Source organism: Astyanax mexicanus, chromosome 19 (assembly GCF_023375975.1).
Source record: "Astyanax mexicanus isolate ESR-SI-001 chromosome 19, AstMex3_surface, whole genome shotgun sequence".
NCBI classification, from domain to species: domain Eukaryota; kingdom Metazoa; phylum Chordata; class Actinopteri; order Characiformes; family Acestrorhamphidae; genus Astyanax; species Astyanax mexicanus.
In genome coordinates, this window is record NC_064426.1 from 29,721,766 (window position 1) to 29,737,861 (window position 16,096).

The following is a 16,096-nucleotide window of genomic DNA, read 5'->3' on the forward strand; positions in this document are numbered from 1 at the left end:
TTTACTGTTTAGGAACGGTTGGTGAAATAAAAATGTCAATATCAAAAAGAAAAAATATATTACATTACATTACATTACATTATATTTGGCAGACGCTTTTGTCCAAAGCGACTTACAATAGTAAAGTACAAAAGTAATAGAAGTTAAAGGTAAAAACATCTTTAGATAGGGCCTAAAGGAGTTCAAAGGGAAATAATGGGATAGAGGAGTGAAGGGGAAGAAAGAAATGAGGTTAGAAGTAATTAGTTAGAGGTGTTAGGAGAGTAGGTGCTCTTTGAAGAGCTCTGTCTTCAGGAGTTTCTTAAAGATAGTGAGAGATTCTCCTGATCTGGTAGTGAAAGGTAGTTTGTTCCACCACTGGGGAACTCTGTATGAGAACAGCCTGGATTTGTGCTTTGTGTGAATGTTTGTTTGGTAAAGCGAGGCGACGTTCACTGGAGGAAAGCAGCGGCCGGGAGGTGGCGTAAGCCTTCAGGAGTGAGTGCAGGTAGGAAGGAGCTGTTCTGTCATCACCTTGTAGGAGATTGTAAGAGCTTTGAATTTGATACAAGCATCAACTGGTAGCCAATGGAGTTCAATGAGCAGCGGGGTGACGTGCCCGTTTTGGCTGGTTAAAGACCAGATGTGGTGCTGCGTTCTGGTTAATGCTAATGCATTAATGCTAAACTATGCAATACACATTAAAAAGCAATTACATTTTTTGATATTTGAATTTATCTTTATACAGAGTTTAAATTAAATGATTACAGTCCTGTTTTGTGTATTTCACAGAAAAAACAGCATTCTTTTATTCTTATTCTATTTTCTATTATCACTGGAACATAATTGAGGTCTAAAAGCGTAAAGAAGGCAACAAAGCTCCAATAAAGATGTGCAAAGCTAAAGTCATTTAAGCAAGATGTGCTACTTTGAAGAATCTAGAGTATAAAACATATTCTGGTTTGTTTAACACTTTTTTTGTCTATTATAAAAAAGACATGAGGCATTAAACAGCTAGACCCACCAGTGCTAGAGCACTTCATGTCACGACATATCCTGGCATGTTGCATACATACACACATATATACACTGAAGACCAGATGGAGAGATTGTAATAATAGAATCTCACATGTTCTCAACACCATGACACTGACGCTGAATATATATAAACCCTATATTCACGTAAGCAGGAAACACACCAGCTGTTCCCGCAGTCTGAGAATAACCTGCTGGTTTTCTGAACATCCTCGGCTAAAAATGAACATTTAACCTGGAAATAAGGCAGAAATGAGGCAGAAACCCACGCCTCCAGACACACGATGAATCCTGGGCTCAGTCGAGACGCTCTGTTCTGAGGCTGACAGGGTGATAAGAAGATGGGATGGGATGAGATGGGGAGCGAGAAGCTAGAGGTCAGAGTGACACCAGGGCTGCTGTGATTGTGTGCAGTTGTTCACAAAGAGAGGTAGAGATAAAAAAAGATAGGTAGGTTAGGATACCTGCAATAGGAAATGAACTGATGAACTATTGAGCTGATTAGGTGATAGGTCGGGATTGGGAATACAGGTTGCATAGAGAATAAGTAATCTTATAATTACTCATAACAGATTATCAGATTTACAGTCACAGCAAAAATAGTGGTACAGCTATGATATGATTAGGTAGGGCCTGATAACCGCGCTGAAATTTTCAATTTAAGGCTAGCTTTTGCTGTTAGCTTATTTCTGATGGTTTAAGCCACATTTGTCAAACACAAGGCCCGCGGGCCAAATGTGGCCCGCCACGTCCTTTTATGTGGCCCGCGAGAGCTTGTAAAATCTTAGTGTCTATAATAAATAGGTCAGAAGCGTTCTTTGACCAAAAACTACATTTCCCACAATGCTTGTCGATTGTATTACCCGCGAAGTTACGGCTTACTGCCACTACACGGCAGTGTAGTCATTGATGTGGAAACCATGCCGGAGGGAAGGCGTAACTTCGCGGGTGGAATTGAATCATACAAATGTTTATCCCATAATGTCCAGAAAAAGAGAAGCTGATGCAGACGGACGGCTGTGCTTCAAGGCGAAAGACCGGTATGCCTTTTGTGTTACGAAGAGAGTTACTGACCAAAATAAACGCATTTTAGGAGAGATATAAGGTCTGTGTAAATATTTATAAGACAATAGCTGACAAAGTTTTAATGATGTTAATAAACATCACTGCGACAGCGCTAGTCGCAGTTTCACCACAGCAAAGGACGAGGACTTAAATCACTTATCTAACCAGCCTTTACTGATTTCTTCCCCCAATAACCCTTTCAATAACCTCCAATAGCCTTTAATAGTCTTCAGTAGCCTTCAACAGTCTAACCTTGCTGCCGTGGTGTGTCCACCTTATGATGTTATAAACATCATAAGGTTAGCAGCGCGCTAACTGACCTGTTTATAATGTAATCCGAGCAGTGACTCTGTGACGGCTGCTCTAAACTGCTGATGTTAGCTGCTTGGGCTGAAAGATGAACTGTAGAGAGCTGTATTATCCGGTTGGTGCGGTTAAAACCTTTATTTCATACACGGAAGAACTTAAATTTTTTAAAAACACTCCAGACTGGCTCAGCTGAGCCCTGTAGCCCGTGGCTGGGCTGTAGCTCTGACTTAGTAAAGACTGCGGGCTTGTGCTGTTGCTGCTGCAGCTCCCACTAGTGGTTGTATGAGGAACTGCTAAATCTGTCACGTTCTTAACAGCTCACAATTTTTGATTTTATATTTATTAAGCCTTATTTCAGTATCAAACGTTTTGATCAAAGTTAGTATAACTTGTATTTTATGGAGTTTTTGGATTTCATAACATGACAAATTAAAAGGATTTATGTTAATAGAGCAACAAGCAAACATTTTTTCCATGCAACTGTAATATTTGATTGAATAAATAATATATTGAGAGTTATTTAACATTAAGGAGTAATTACATTCATTTTATATTACATATGGTTACATTTTCTTACATTTATAAGTCACATCTGGCCCTTAGAGGACAGCCAATATGCCAATGTGGCCCTCGGCCAAAATGAGTTTGACACCCCTGATGTAAGGGATAACAGCAGAGAGGGCATGATGCATAGGTAAACACAGGTAACTTATTTACAAGAAAACAAACAATAAACTAAAAACTAAACTAAACTCAAAACAAGATACAAGAACAGACAGGACTACTAGAATTACCACTGAATAACCAAACAAAACAGAAAACAAAGAATTAGGAATCTGACTGACAAAAAAGAGCAGAAACACACGAACTGTAAATACACATGGACAAACAGGAAACACCTGAGACAGGTTAACAAGAGGGCAGAGCTACAAATGAAACACAAGTGAAAACACATAAGGCGGAGACAAAGGATGTGTGCAAGGATGTGACAAATCGATTTGATTTATAGATTATTAAAGCAATACTCCTCTAAATAATAACCTGTTTTTACCTTCCTTGAATTTCTTGTGAGGGATTTAATCTAAAATCTCACATTGTCTTATGGTTTTGGCATATATTTTTTCTAATTCAGTAAATTTAGGTTTTATTAAGAAATAATAATGCTCAAAACAAGCAAAATAAAACACTTTTAGCAGATTAAAATAAATATTAAGATTAAAAAATAATAAATTAGAAATAAAGTAGAAAGAAATACTGACAATAATGCATTAGATGCAATAAAGTTTTAGATATTTAAACTAGATTTAAGAGGTACGTACAAAAGATTAACCTACGGCTCCCTCTGCTGGAAAAGGTTAAATATAACATTTATAATAGACCTTTATTATAAGAATTATATCCTTGTATAAAATGAGTGAAATAATAAAAAAAAAGCTTCATAATGTAATTTGTAATGCTTTGTTTTATTTTAAAAACAATTAATTAAATGATCACATGTTCAAATGAGGGGTGGGTTCAGGGAGGGCTGGATTCAGGGAAGGGTTCCTGTCCAATTCATTTTATCCACTTAAGCTCAGTACATTGGAGCTAGGAGCTCGTGCAAATCTGGAAAAGAAAGCATTAAATATATATATTTAATGAAATGTGATAGGTTTCGCACATGCACTGTAATCAACAACTTTACAAACATTACCCGGAGGAGCTGCATGTGTGAACACAAACATGTGTATCAATTGTACCAAACATTATCCTATCCTGACTTTATCCTAGAACAAATGAGTTCTTAAACAAATTGACAATTTTTTACATATGAATCAGAAATCATAATACATTTATACATTTCATTTCATGGCCTCTAATAATAATGCTCAAAACAAGCAACACAAACAACTTTCAGTAGATTAAAATACTTTTAACAAGGAAAAAATATAGATTTTTTTATGTTTCAGATATTTAAACTACATTTAGAAAGTGGGGAATGCTGATCCATATTGATGCGATTGAATCCTACAATTCCTAATTATTTTTTTAGGAATGTGATATTAAACATAACAAGCTATGTTTTGTTGAATAAGGCATTAGAATATGGGTAGATGGTTTTAAATATGCAATATTTCATTTTATGATCTCTGGGCTGAGCATTTTCACTAGTTGATAAGTGTGAGTGGTGGAAGGAAAGGTGAAACATGATAGTAACGTAATTCAAAAAATAAAAAGTAATATTTAAGAAACGGAGACAACTGAATTCTCATTATCAGACTACAAAAAAAAACAAAACAAAAAGAATTTCCTGATTTGAAAAAAAAAAAAAAAAAATAGTTACCTTTTTTCTTTTTTTTTTTTTTTGGTTCCCGTCAGGGTTCTGCTGCTGCTGAGTTTCAGCTGGTGATGGATCCAGTGATTCATTCAGTGTTAGTTCGGTTATTGACTGGTGCAGATCTGAAAAACATACAGGATATGGAAAAGCAAAAAAACATGATAGATTGAATGCAATGTGATTAGTTGAGATTACATGTTTAATAAGCACCTTTCATACATGTACCATAATCCAGAAAGTGTTCAGACATTACCCAGAAGAGTTGTATGTGTGAACGCAAATGTCTGTATCACTTTCTGTATGTGGACTTTATCTGAACTTTATGCTGCCAGCTCCCTGACACAAAGACCAGGTAATGTCTGAATGTGATACTGATGTGCAAGATTACAAAAAAACAAGAATTTATCTACTTTGTCTATTTATAAAACAAAAATGTACTGCTTTTCTCTGTTTTCCTCTGTGTTAACATCCGTCTCTCTGAGCCCTGCTGCTGAGGCTCAAAGGAATCAGTGAAATTATAATTACATCTACCTGTAATCTTCTCTACAGATCTGGAAAAAATTAAGAGACCACTTCAGTTTCTGAATCAGTTTTTCAGATTTTGCTATTTATAGGTATATTTTCGAGTAAAATGAACAATGTCATTTTATTCTATAAACTACAAACAACATTTCTCCCAAATTCCAAATAAAAATATTGTCATTTAGAGCATTTATTTGCAGAAATTGCAAAAAAAGGCTGAAATAATAATAATAAGGTTTTCAATTTGGTAAAATCAAAGAAACTCATCATTTTAAGTGATTTTTTCCAGAGCTGTATATCATGTAGCATTTTACCTTCTGTCTGAGTATTAAAAACACCTTCTGAAGTGGTCATAAGAGGTTCAGCCTCAGATGTAGGTCTCACGTCAGTCTCTGAAGATTTCAGGAGTCACAGAAAGACGAAGATGTAAAAATAAAGAAAAGTAAAAAAAAATAAAAATAAAAAATCAGTGAGTCAAGAGCAAATATAATTTAAAACAATCTACACTGTTAGAAATAGAGGTAACAAAAACTATTATTTGCTTTATTAGAGCCACTTTGCTTTATTTGGATATCACATAGACTTTTCAATTAGTGTTTTTTTTTTATCTACTTTTACATTAGAAAAACATTTTGAAAGCTCTAGAAAATTTCCTAAAATATGTATAGAACTTTTACATAGTGTTTATAGCTTTTAGCATGTTTTATAGTAACAAGACATCACTATTTAAAAAATAAATACACTGTTTTTCTCTGTTTTCTGTTTTCCTCTGTGTTAACATCCGTCTCTCTGAGTCCTGCTGCTGAGGCTCAAAGAAATCAGTGAAATTATAATTACATCTACCTGTTATCTTCTCTACAGATCTGGAAAAAATTAAGAGACCACTTCAGTTTCTGAATCAGTTTCCCTGATTTTGCTATTTATAGGTATATGTTTGAGTAAAATGAACAATGTCATTTTATTCTATAAACTACAGACAACATTTCTCCCAAATTCCAAATAAAAATATTGTCATTTAGAGAATTTATTTGCAGAAATTGCAAAAAAGGCTGAAATAATAAAAAAGATGCACCTCAAATAATGCAAAAAAAAAAAGTTCATAATCATAAAGGTTTAAGAGTTCAGAAACCAATATCTGGTAGAATAACCCTGTTTTTTTATCACAGTTTTCATGCATCTTGGCATGTTCTCCTCCACCAGTATTACACGCTGCTTTTGGATAACTTTATGCCTGGACTCCTGGTGCAAAAATTCAAACAGTTCAGCTTGGTTTGATGACTTGTGAACATCCATCTTCCTCTTGATTATACTTCAGAGGTTTTCAATTTGGTAAAATCAAAGAAACTCATCATTTTAAGTGATTTTTTTCCAGAGCTGTATATCATGTAGCATTTTACCTTCTGTCTGAGTATTAAAAACACCTTCTGAAGTGGTCATAAGAGGTTCAGCCTCAGATGTGGGCCTCACATCAGTCTCTGAAGATTTCAGGAGTCACAGGAAGACGAAGATGTAAAAAATAAAGAAAAAAAAAATCAGTGAGTCAAGAGCAAATATAATTTAAAACAATCTACACTGTTAGAAATAGAGGTAACAAAAACTATTATTTGCTTTATTAGAGCCACTTTGGATATCAAATAGAGTTTTCAATTGGTGTTTTTTTTTAATCTACTTTTACATTAGAAAAACATTTTGAAAGCTCTAGAAAATTTCCTAAAATATGTATAGAACTTTTATATAGTGTTTATAGCTTATAGCATGATTTATAGTAACAAGACATCACTACTGCAAGGGAACCAAGAGAAAATTGTTGATTTATTTATTTATTTATTTATTTTAATAAATGTTAATGGAAACAATAGCGTGTGCATCACTTTAAACGGTCCTGTTTATTTACAAATAAAATAACTTAAGTTGTTACGTAAGAACTGAAAATTATGATCAAGAATCGCTCTTATAAATTTGATGAATATTGAGATTATTTTTTTTCCAATATTCCCCTGCCCTAATTTTAGCTAAAAGAAGAAAAAAAATAGTACACAATATCAGCTGGATGTATAATTATATATAACAGAATAAACATTACAGAAATATATATATTTTTTATTCTTTTGATGAGGAAGTGAGAAAAGGGGGAAAAAATAATAATAAATCGGGAAGGTAGAGAAACAGGACAAATCAACATACATGAAGAAATGTTGAAATATATAAACAAATGTATGTATAGATAAATTAATAAATAAATGCAGAATTACATCAATCAATAAATAAATAAATAATTAATGTATTCATTTATTTATTTATCTATACAATTATGTATGGATGTATTTAATAATTATATATTTGTTTATTTATTTATTCATTTAGGTTACGTTATATGTGCATTTATTTATTAATTCTTATATCATTTTTCGTCCTCCAAATTCCACAGAAATATTTCTGGAAGGGTATTCAAACGACACATATAAAATACTTGTAAATACATTTCCTACATGCTTTAACAGTTATAATAATAACGTTTTTTTTAATAATAAGTCTTTTAGCCTGAGAATTTACATTTTTAGTATTAAATGTAACGTTATAAGATGTATTAACGTTATATGTGTGCGCTTATCTCTGTATTTTCGGAAAGAACAATAATGTTGGTTCCAACAATAAACAATATTTGTCCTTGAGCTCATCAATGATTAATAAATGTGTTTTAATGTTGTGTATAATTACAATAAAATAATAATTTGTATTTAAATAATTTGTAGCTGATTATCAGCTAAGTTATCTATAGGCTCGCTAACGGTTTTCTGCCCGCCATAAAATTGAAATTTACTACAGGAGGTTTAACCACAGATGACTGGTGATTTAAAATATGTTATAAAGTGAAAATGATCACATTTACCGTCTAATTACTATTAATTATATGAGTGTTTATTTTACTCTGTAGAAAATTGTTCTTACCGAGTGAAACTGTTTCCAAGCTGTCCATCCATTCACCCTCCTCCTCCTCCACCGCCTCTTTATCCTCCTCCTGCTGCTGTTCTTCTTCACTACTGCTCTCATCTGTCTCCTCCTGCATCTCATTTCTAACGAGAGCCTTTATCTCCTCCAGAAGATCCATGTTATCTGCTCTCCGTCCAGAAGAAACTTCACCAGCTGATCCTCGCACTTTCACACCGCTTAGAATAATAATGAGTTTCACAGCTATCCAGCCGTTACCGGGTTACCATAACGGTATACAGCTGTATCATTTAAATATAAACAAATCCATAATAACTGACTTGTTTTTATTTATTAAAAACTCTATTTTATTATTTATTTTTCTGTATTAGTATATTATATATGTATTTTTGTATGCAGACTACTGTAGAATACTGTAAACAATGTATTATTCTAATTAATCTTTAATACTGTATTTTAGCGAATATAGTCGCTGTCCAGTAAAAAAAAAAAAAGAAAAAATCCTAAAACAGCAACTTTACAGGAGAGATATAACCTTTTTAACTTTCAGTGGAGGTCCATGTAAAGAGTGATTAAGAACTTTTGACACAATATAAGGTATTATACAGTAAAACAGTAAAAAAAATCGACAAGAATTTATATTGGTTTTCATTAGACAGCGAAAATGTGTATATATTATTGCGTTAATTAGCAAAAACGGATAAACATATCTATATATGTGTTATATATATATATATATATATATATATATATATATATATATATATATATATATATATATATATATATGTTTGTGCCAATTAACGTTTCATATTATGCTTTTTATTTTTATTTTTTACTAATAACTGTATTCATTATTTTAATTTTAGCATAAGGTTGAGTAAAATATATATTTTTTCATTTTTCATATATTGTTATGTCCAGTGTTGAATGAAGTACACAAATCATGTACTGTACTTCAGTTAAAGCAGAGATATAAAAGGTAAAATTTTACTCCAGTAAAAGTAATTCTCCCTTGATTGAAACCTCCACTTGAGAGAAAAAGAATATGTCTGTATCTTTTAATAGAATATAATTCATTAGGTGACTACACATGGTTAATATAATTGTCTTGAACACAAACCACTGAAGGCAAACAATACAACTAAAAATGTTTAAAAAAAAACATGCAAACATTAAAACAGTGGGAGTGGGAGAGAAGGGACTGACGTTAATTAAGATATTTATTGACTCATATAAAAGGAACACCAACCGAGGTCTAATTTCTAGGATCTACTCATCGTTACAGCTGGAAAAGGGGTTTTCCACAATGTATGTCAAATCAAGATGGGAAAAAGAGGCTAACATAATGTTAACTGAGGATGATTGGACAAACATATGTAGGACATTGTCTACTACCTCTAGCGCAAGTCTGTGGAGGGAATTTACTTGGAAAAATGTTTTAAGAATTTTTATAACTCCAAATATCAAAAAGGTACAAAGCAACAATCCTGCATATGGTCAGTGCTGGAGGATGTGTGGCAATATGTCTGCTGGTCCTTTCCACATATTTTGGGATTGCCCAAACATTTCAGCATATTGGGTTGATGTGGTAAAGGAGATTAGATCAATACTCAATTACGAACTTGATTTCAATTTTAGTGTCATTTATCTGGGAAATGTACCAGACGAATTAAGAAACCAGGATAGGTATTTGTTACAAATACTATTAGCATGTAGTAAAAAAGCACTAACTAAAAAGTGGCTGAGTAAAGAATCCCCAACTCTTTCTGATTGGGTTGAAATTGTTCAGGAGATTTATGTCATGGAGAAAGTGACCTTTTCATTAAGACAATCAGCTAAAAGATTTAAAACATACTGTTGAAACTGGAAATCCTACCTGGCTCTGAGCTGATTTACATTTTAGACCTTCTTTTGTTATTGTGTCTTCAAATGATTTGCCTTTATTTCTTTGTCTACTTAATATAAATATATGTATAGCATTTAAATGTCCCTTTGAAGAACCTTGTCAAATGCCTGATCTGCCTTCTCTGTTGTTTTTTTGTTTGTTTGTTCTTTGTATGTTAAAAAAACAATAAAAAATAAAGTAAAAAAAAAACATGCACTGCACTGCAATTTTGTACTAATTACTAAAACTAGTTCAAGTTGTTTTAAGTATGTAATATAGGTAAAAGTTTATTATTTTGTGCACTGCTATATACCTTACAGTAGTAGAGTTTAGTATGCAATTGGGACACAACCCAAGACAGAAAGCCTTTGGATACATAAGGTTACTGATATTAAATAAAATTATTATAATACGGCAAACACCTAAACAACATTAAACACCTGTTACAGCCCAAGTCTATGCAAATTTGAAGTCTGAAGTCCTGTCATCCCTTCTGTCTTAAAGGAGAAATTTGATGTAAAAAAGACTTTTGTTGTAGTAAAACATGATAAAAAAAAGTACTTACTGTTAAAATTTCTGGACCTCGAAACGCTGTGGGAGAACGGAGGTGTGCTATTCATCAAAGGTAAATAATTTTTATCATGTTTTACTAAACCAAAATTCATTTTACACCGGAGTTCTCCTTTGATAAGTATTTGTACTTTGTAAAAACAGCTTTTGTACCTAAGTCAGCATAGCTGTCAGTTTTTAAAGTTATTCCCAAAAATATAAATAACTGAAGCAAATCAAAACTTCAAATGTTTATTTGTTTTTTTTTTCAGTCATACATACAACAGAACTGAGCAAACTCTTCTTCACTGAAGTGTTTAACAGATCAGACTACAGAACATAATCCAACTCAAATTATTATTAACTTAGAACACAGCTAATAAATTACAGATCAGCAATAGGCTTGTGTGGCCAGTATGGATACTTGGCCTTGTCGAGCTTCGTCTCTGGGAAAGTATGATTCAGGTCTTCAATGGTCATCTGATCGAACGGAATCATGTTATTGAACTTCCCAAGCTGTCAAAGACCATCAAGACAGAGAACATTAAAAATTATGATAAACATTGCAATACAAAAACAAACAAAGCTACTCAGCAAGCGCTTCAGACAGCAAGCTAAAAGGCAGAAACATTTAAATCCATATTCCCAAATTCCCCAATTAATGAGCAAAAATGTATTAACTTTTTAAAAACGTACAAAAAACTCCCCCCTGATACTTGCTAATATAAAAATTTCAGGATTTGTCTGGATGAGGTGCAGTTGAGAGGAGCATTTTCATAGATAACATGTCATGTAAACATGGATCTTAGGTCTTTACAAATATATGAGATCTCACAGTCTTAACTTCTTATATTAGGAATTAATCAGATTATTAATAGATCAGAACCAAAATCAGACAATTCCAATAATGATTAAACACCCTCAAAATGATCTTGTGCACTCCTGACTGCAGACTGCGGTATCTGTAAGATTACACACTACAATCAAAGAAGTTCAGTGGGCACTGCAAATCTTCACCTGCCAGTCTGGGCCATTATAAAACACAGCTGAGACACAGGTATATTCCTGCAATGTTGTACCTTTACTACTTTTTCTGTAATTTGGTACAGGATTTATCACAATTCCCAACAATAAAAAGAACAATAAAAAACTAATAATAAAAAGAAGAAATTTATTATATAAGAAAAATACAATTATGATAGAACTTACCTCCTGTTCGTACTGAACGATGCGAGCCTTGGAGGCCTGAATGTAATCTAAAGCGCTTTTGTTCTACAGCATGACGATATTCACATGGAAAACAGAAAAACAATCGTCACAAATAATGTGACAAAAAATACACACTGCAACAACAATTAACAAAACCTCTTCTCTGATATTTCTTGTCTTACCAAATACTGTTAGAGTAAGATGTCTAATTTTACTTGAATCCAAGTAAGCACAAAAAGTCACATATCAAGTTATTCAGATTTTTGTGTCCACATTTAAGCCAACAAATCAGTTCTGCTTGATAGAAGTCTTACTTCACTCATTTTGAGACTTTCAGACTACTTATATTAAGAAGCCTTACTAAAAATAGTTTGTTTACATTTTTTGGCTTAATGTAAGTTTATTGATCTCAATTTACATATATATTGTCTAGTTTTTGCAGATGGATTGTTTGCCGTGTGTTTACAGAAAACTTCTCATTTACACAGCTCTTATTACAATGAATTACATATTTGCAGAAGAACGAAAACTAAACAGTTCCTTTATTAATACAACTTTTGTGATTCAAAATATGATTTAAAATTAATTACAAAAAAAGCCTAACTTACAGACTCTTGCTCTTGGGTATTAATTTTAGCAGTCTGGGTGTCCACTGGTTCAGGAACAGTCAAAGCAGCAAACTGGTGAAACAATTGTGGGTTAGACATGAGAGAAGCATCAAACTAAAAGCTGAAGCATCAAAGCCTTTCTCTCTGAACTATGCTTCCCCATAATTACTTTCTCAGTACTGTAACACAGACATGCATCTACGCAGATATGTAAAACACTCTTTAAACAGTGTGTGTGTGTGTGTGTGTGAGACCAATCATACCTTCTTCTCAAACTCATCCACCATGCCTGCTTTAGCCACTGTCTTCCTGTAGTAACTCCAGTCGATGGAGGCTGGCTTCTCTGGCAGTGAGGCTAATCTGCAAAGAACAGCACATTATTTATGCCCAACAACTTCAGATAATAACTTCAGATGTACGCTCTTCAGGTGTATGTCCAGTTACCTTACAGAATTTCTAATTAAAAATTATACAATCAACTTGTCTCTGGCTCTGGTCTCAACATAAAGTGCAGTGAATAAAGTGCTCTCTTAATATTCCTTTAAACCTTTAAACCAACTTCTGCATCTCTTAAAGTCTTCATTAGATCAGAGACATAAATCATCTGCACACAGAACTCACTTAGCAGAGATGGCATCACTGCGGGTCTTCAGATTGTTGAACATCGCTTTCTGGTTGGGAGGGACCCTCTCGGCAAAGGCCACCCAATCAACAGCCTTTATGGCAGCTCTTCGCCCTGCCATCTCTCGGGTTCTGTCAAAATATTGTCATTTAGAACAGGATATCTGCAGGTATGAAGAAATCAAATTTAAAGGTGTCTTTCCACTGAAATCCACTCTTTCTTGTTCTTTGTGAAATACAGTAGGTCTCTCTGAGTTGTATAAGCATGCTGCACATAAAACCTTAACCTCCACTGTCTGCAGCAGATAGTAAAAGAAAATATTCAGAAAATTGAGTCAATCAGGAAAAGCAACCGTGTCTACGTCAACTTGTGAATTATTCATGGCCTGTGCAAATAACACATCAGTGCCAAGTAATTCAGAGCTAAGGAACAAATGGTCAGAATTTGTCTATGGAACACCACCAGCGAAGTACAACTGAAATAGGTAGGTGTGTATTTTTAAGTTAAAAGTAAAAATCCACCCTAGGGTTTTGTTCCAACTGCCTAGGTGTATTTTTACTTTCTGGACCTGGACTACGCATCTCTGTTTGGTTGTTTAAATAGGATCTCCAGTGGATTTGCCGTTTTACAGAGACTCCAAAACTAGGTCAGTGGCTGAACTGCACTTAGCATGGCATTACACATGTTGTAAAGTAACATGACATTGCAAAGACTGTTATTAGTGCAAAAATGTCTTAATTTATAAACTTATGTTAAACTGTTGTCCGTTTTGCTGCCTCCTGGTGTCGCAGTGCTGTTAGCCAATCAGAGGCAATATGTTTAAATATATGAATATTTATGAGCAAGAGCCGAAATCCTATCTTTCTCCCCTCTCATTTCTCCACCGGACTAAAGCAGTATAATACCATATCAATGTTTTTTTTTTTTTTCACAAAAAAACAGCTCACACGGCATTCATTCATACTAGAGACCACAACTGGACATTTTAACCTCCTAGGACCTGGCGTTCACATGAGTGGACATCACAAATTTGGGTGGTATATACACCCAAATATAATTTTTTATTTACAATGGCCTGGCTCTTATGAGGCCACTATACTGTCACCTTAACACGTTACAGTTTTGTTCAGAAATGTGAATGAATAGTAAATACAGTAATGTTTGTTTTATTACTTTGTTATGTTTTCGTGTTAAGGCAGCACTTCAAATGGGCACAATTGTAGTTTTTACTTTTGTTTCGCACTCAGGCAAAACATGCTGCTGTGTTTAAGCACAAAAAAAATGTTTTGAATATCATTACTAATTGAGACTTTTTTATTGTGTTCTATCGAATCATAAAACTAAATTCCTTATACGGGGACATCATTTTTCTCATAAACTACATCATGTAAAAATATAATTCTTTGTTTTTACAATAATCAGACGCTCATTAGAAACAGCAAAGAAAAATAAAAAATGCATGCCATGCAACAGTTCGGCCAATATTAAGTTTACAGACTTTATAGTTGGCTTGCGATTCATGCATTTTTAAATATGTATTTTCACGCATAAATTAACAGTTTTGCACAAAGTAAAACATAGTTATCTGTTTGTACTGTCAGGTACTGGTTAACACTCTAACAGTCAAGGTCAGAGTTTCTCCTCCAGACTGAGCCTCCTGTTCCCGCAAAGAGCTCCGGTCACTCCCATTCACTACAGTAATGCTGTATTTAATGGGTTTAATACAGTAATTCAGGTAAATAACTAAAATCTCAGTTATACTTACCTTCAAATACCAAACCGCTGCAGAGACAGACTAGCGAGGGCACCCAGACCGGAAACAGCGGCTGTTGCTCCAGAACCCGAACACAGCTCTCCGCGCTTACTGACACCTAGCGGACCGAACCGGAACCGCTGGGTGTTCTGTCGAGTTGTGCTACCGTGTCAAACCGTGCTACCCTAGTGTATATTTAACTGTAAAAATACAAAAGAAGCACAGTATTAGAGCTTGTTCTCAGTAGAAGTCGCAGTAGATGTTGGTTAGTATATTTGGATAGCATAAATCACATATAATAATACTTAATAGTAAAAAGTAATTACAAACTGCTTTTGTTATGAAATAATAATTATTGTGTATTATTATTAATTTAATTTCCATTTGTGTGCGATGACGAAGTCCAGGTTGTTTATTGTCTAAGAAAAAACAGATTTACTATAAAAAAACACGAAAAATAATAAAAAGGTGTAGGTCAGCGCATGCGCAGTGCCAGTAATCATTAGGTAGAAAAACATCGTTCAAACGCAGGGTAAATATTAAACAAGTAAAAAATATATTCAGACTGGGAGTGGCAAAATTCAATTCAATTTTACTTTTCTAAACGAACAAATAGTCTACGACAGTGAATGCCCATGGAACTCAATGTAGCTCAAGGTAACTTTTAAGGAACTAAGCCTTATACTCACATTGGCTACTGTTAATAATGTTTACTGTTTAATAAAGTTCACTGTGATCCACATGTCAAGTATGTGCACTGGGAACACATCATACAAGGCTTTAACACTAGAATTGTCCATACAAACAGACAAACAACTGTAGCAAAAGTTATGGGACACAAAACTAGATCATTTTAAATGACATTTGGCATGTCACTGTACATTAATCGCTTCCTCTCTGAAGCCATTGTTTGCTTATTACTATGAAACATGATGTTGTTGTAGTTGCTAGTCTGAGGAACTGAAGTGTCCACCCACAAACAGCCCCCTAGACTTTTAATGGTTAAATATGGATGTAGCAGAAAGTGTATAGTAAGAAACAATCTGTCTCTGCTATTATGTCTTCTAATCCCTGGGTTCTGTAGTCTAGTCATATGTGCTTTCTGAGAAAGCTGTGTACAGAAGGGTTCTCTTGGCTATTTTTAGGCTCTGCCATTACAACCTGTTCTGGTCTTGGATTTCACCAGCGATACTACCATGGCTCTGTATCCCAGTCCTATTTCTTATGGTATAATCCTGATCTGTGTGGTAAGATCCAAACCATGTTTAATTGCTAACTTTTCTAATCCATG

General features: G+C 33.9%; 1 protein-coding gene across 1 annotated transcript; it reads right to left on the reverse strand.

The window, feature by feature from the left end:
- Window positions 1-10,851: 10,851 nt before the first annotated feature.
- On the reverse strand, window positions 10,852-14,961 carry atp5pd (ATP synthase peripheral stalk subunit d). Its single transcript, XM_007234897.4, has 6 exons — window positions 14,818-14,961; window positions 13,052-13,183; window positions 12,694-12,790; window positions 12,431-12,502; window positions 11,823-11,885; window positions 10,852-11,129 (listed from the first exon to the last, which is right to left on the reverse strand). The coding sequence occupies exons 2-6, from the start codon at window positions 13,171-13,173 to the stop codon at window positions 10,998-11,000; spliced, it is 486 nt and encodes a 161-aa protein (XP_007234959.2). The 5' UTR covers window positions 13,174-13,183; window positions 14,818-14,961; the 3' UTR covers window positions 10,852-10,997.
- Between the last annotated feature and the right edge of the window lie 1,135 nt (window positions 14,962-16,096).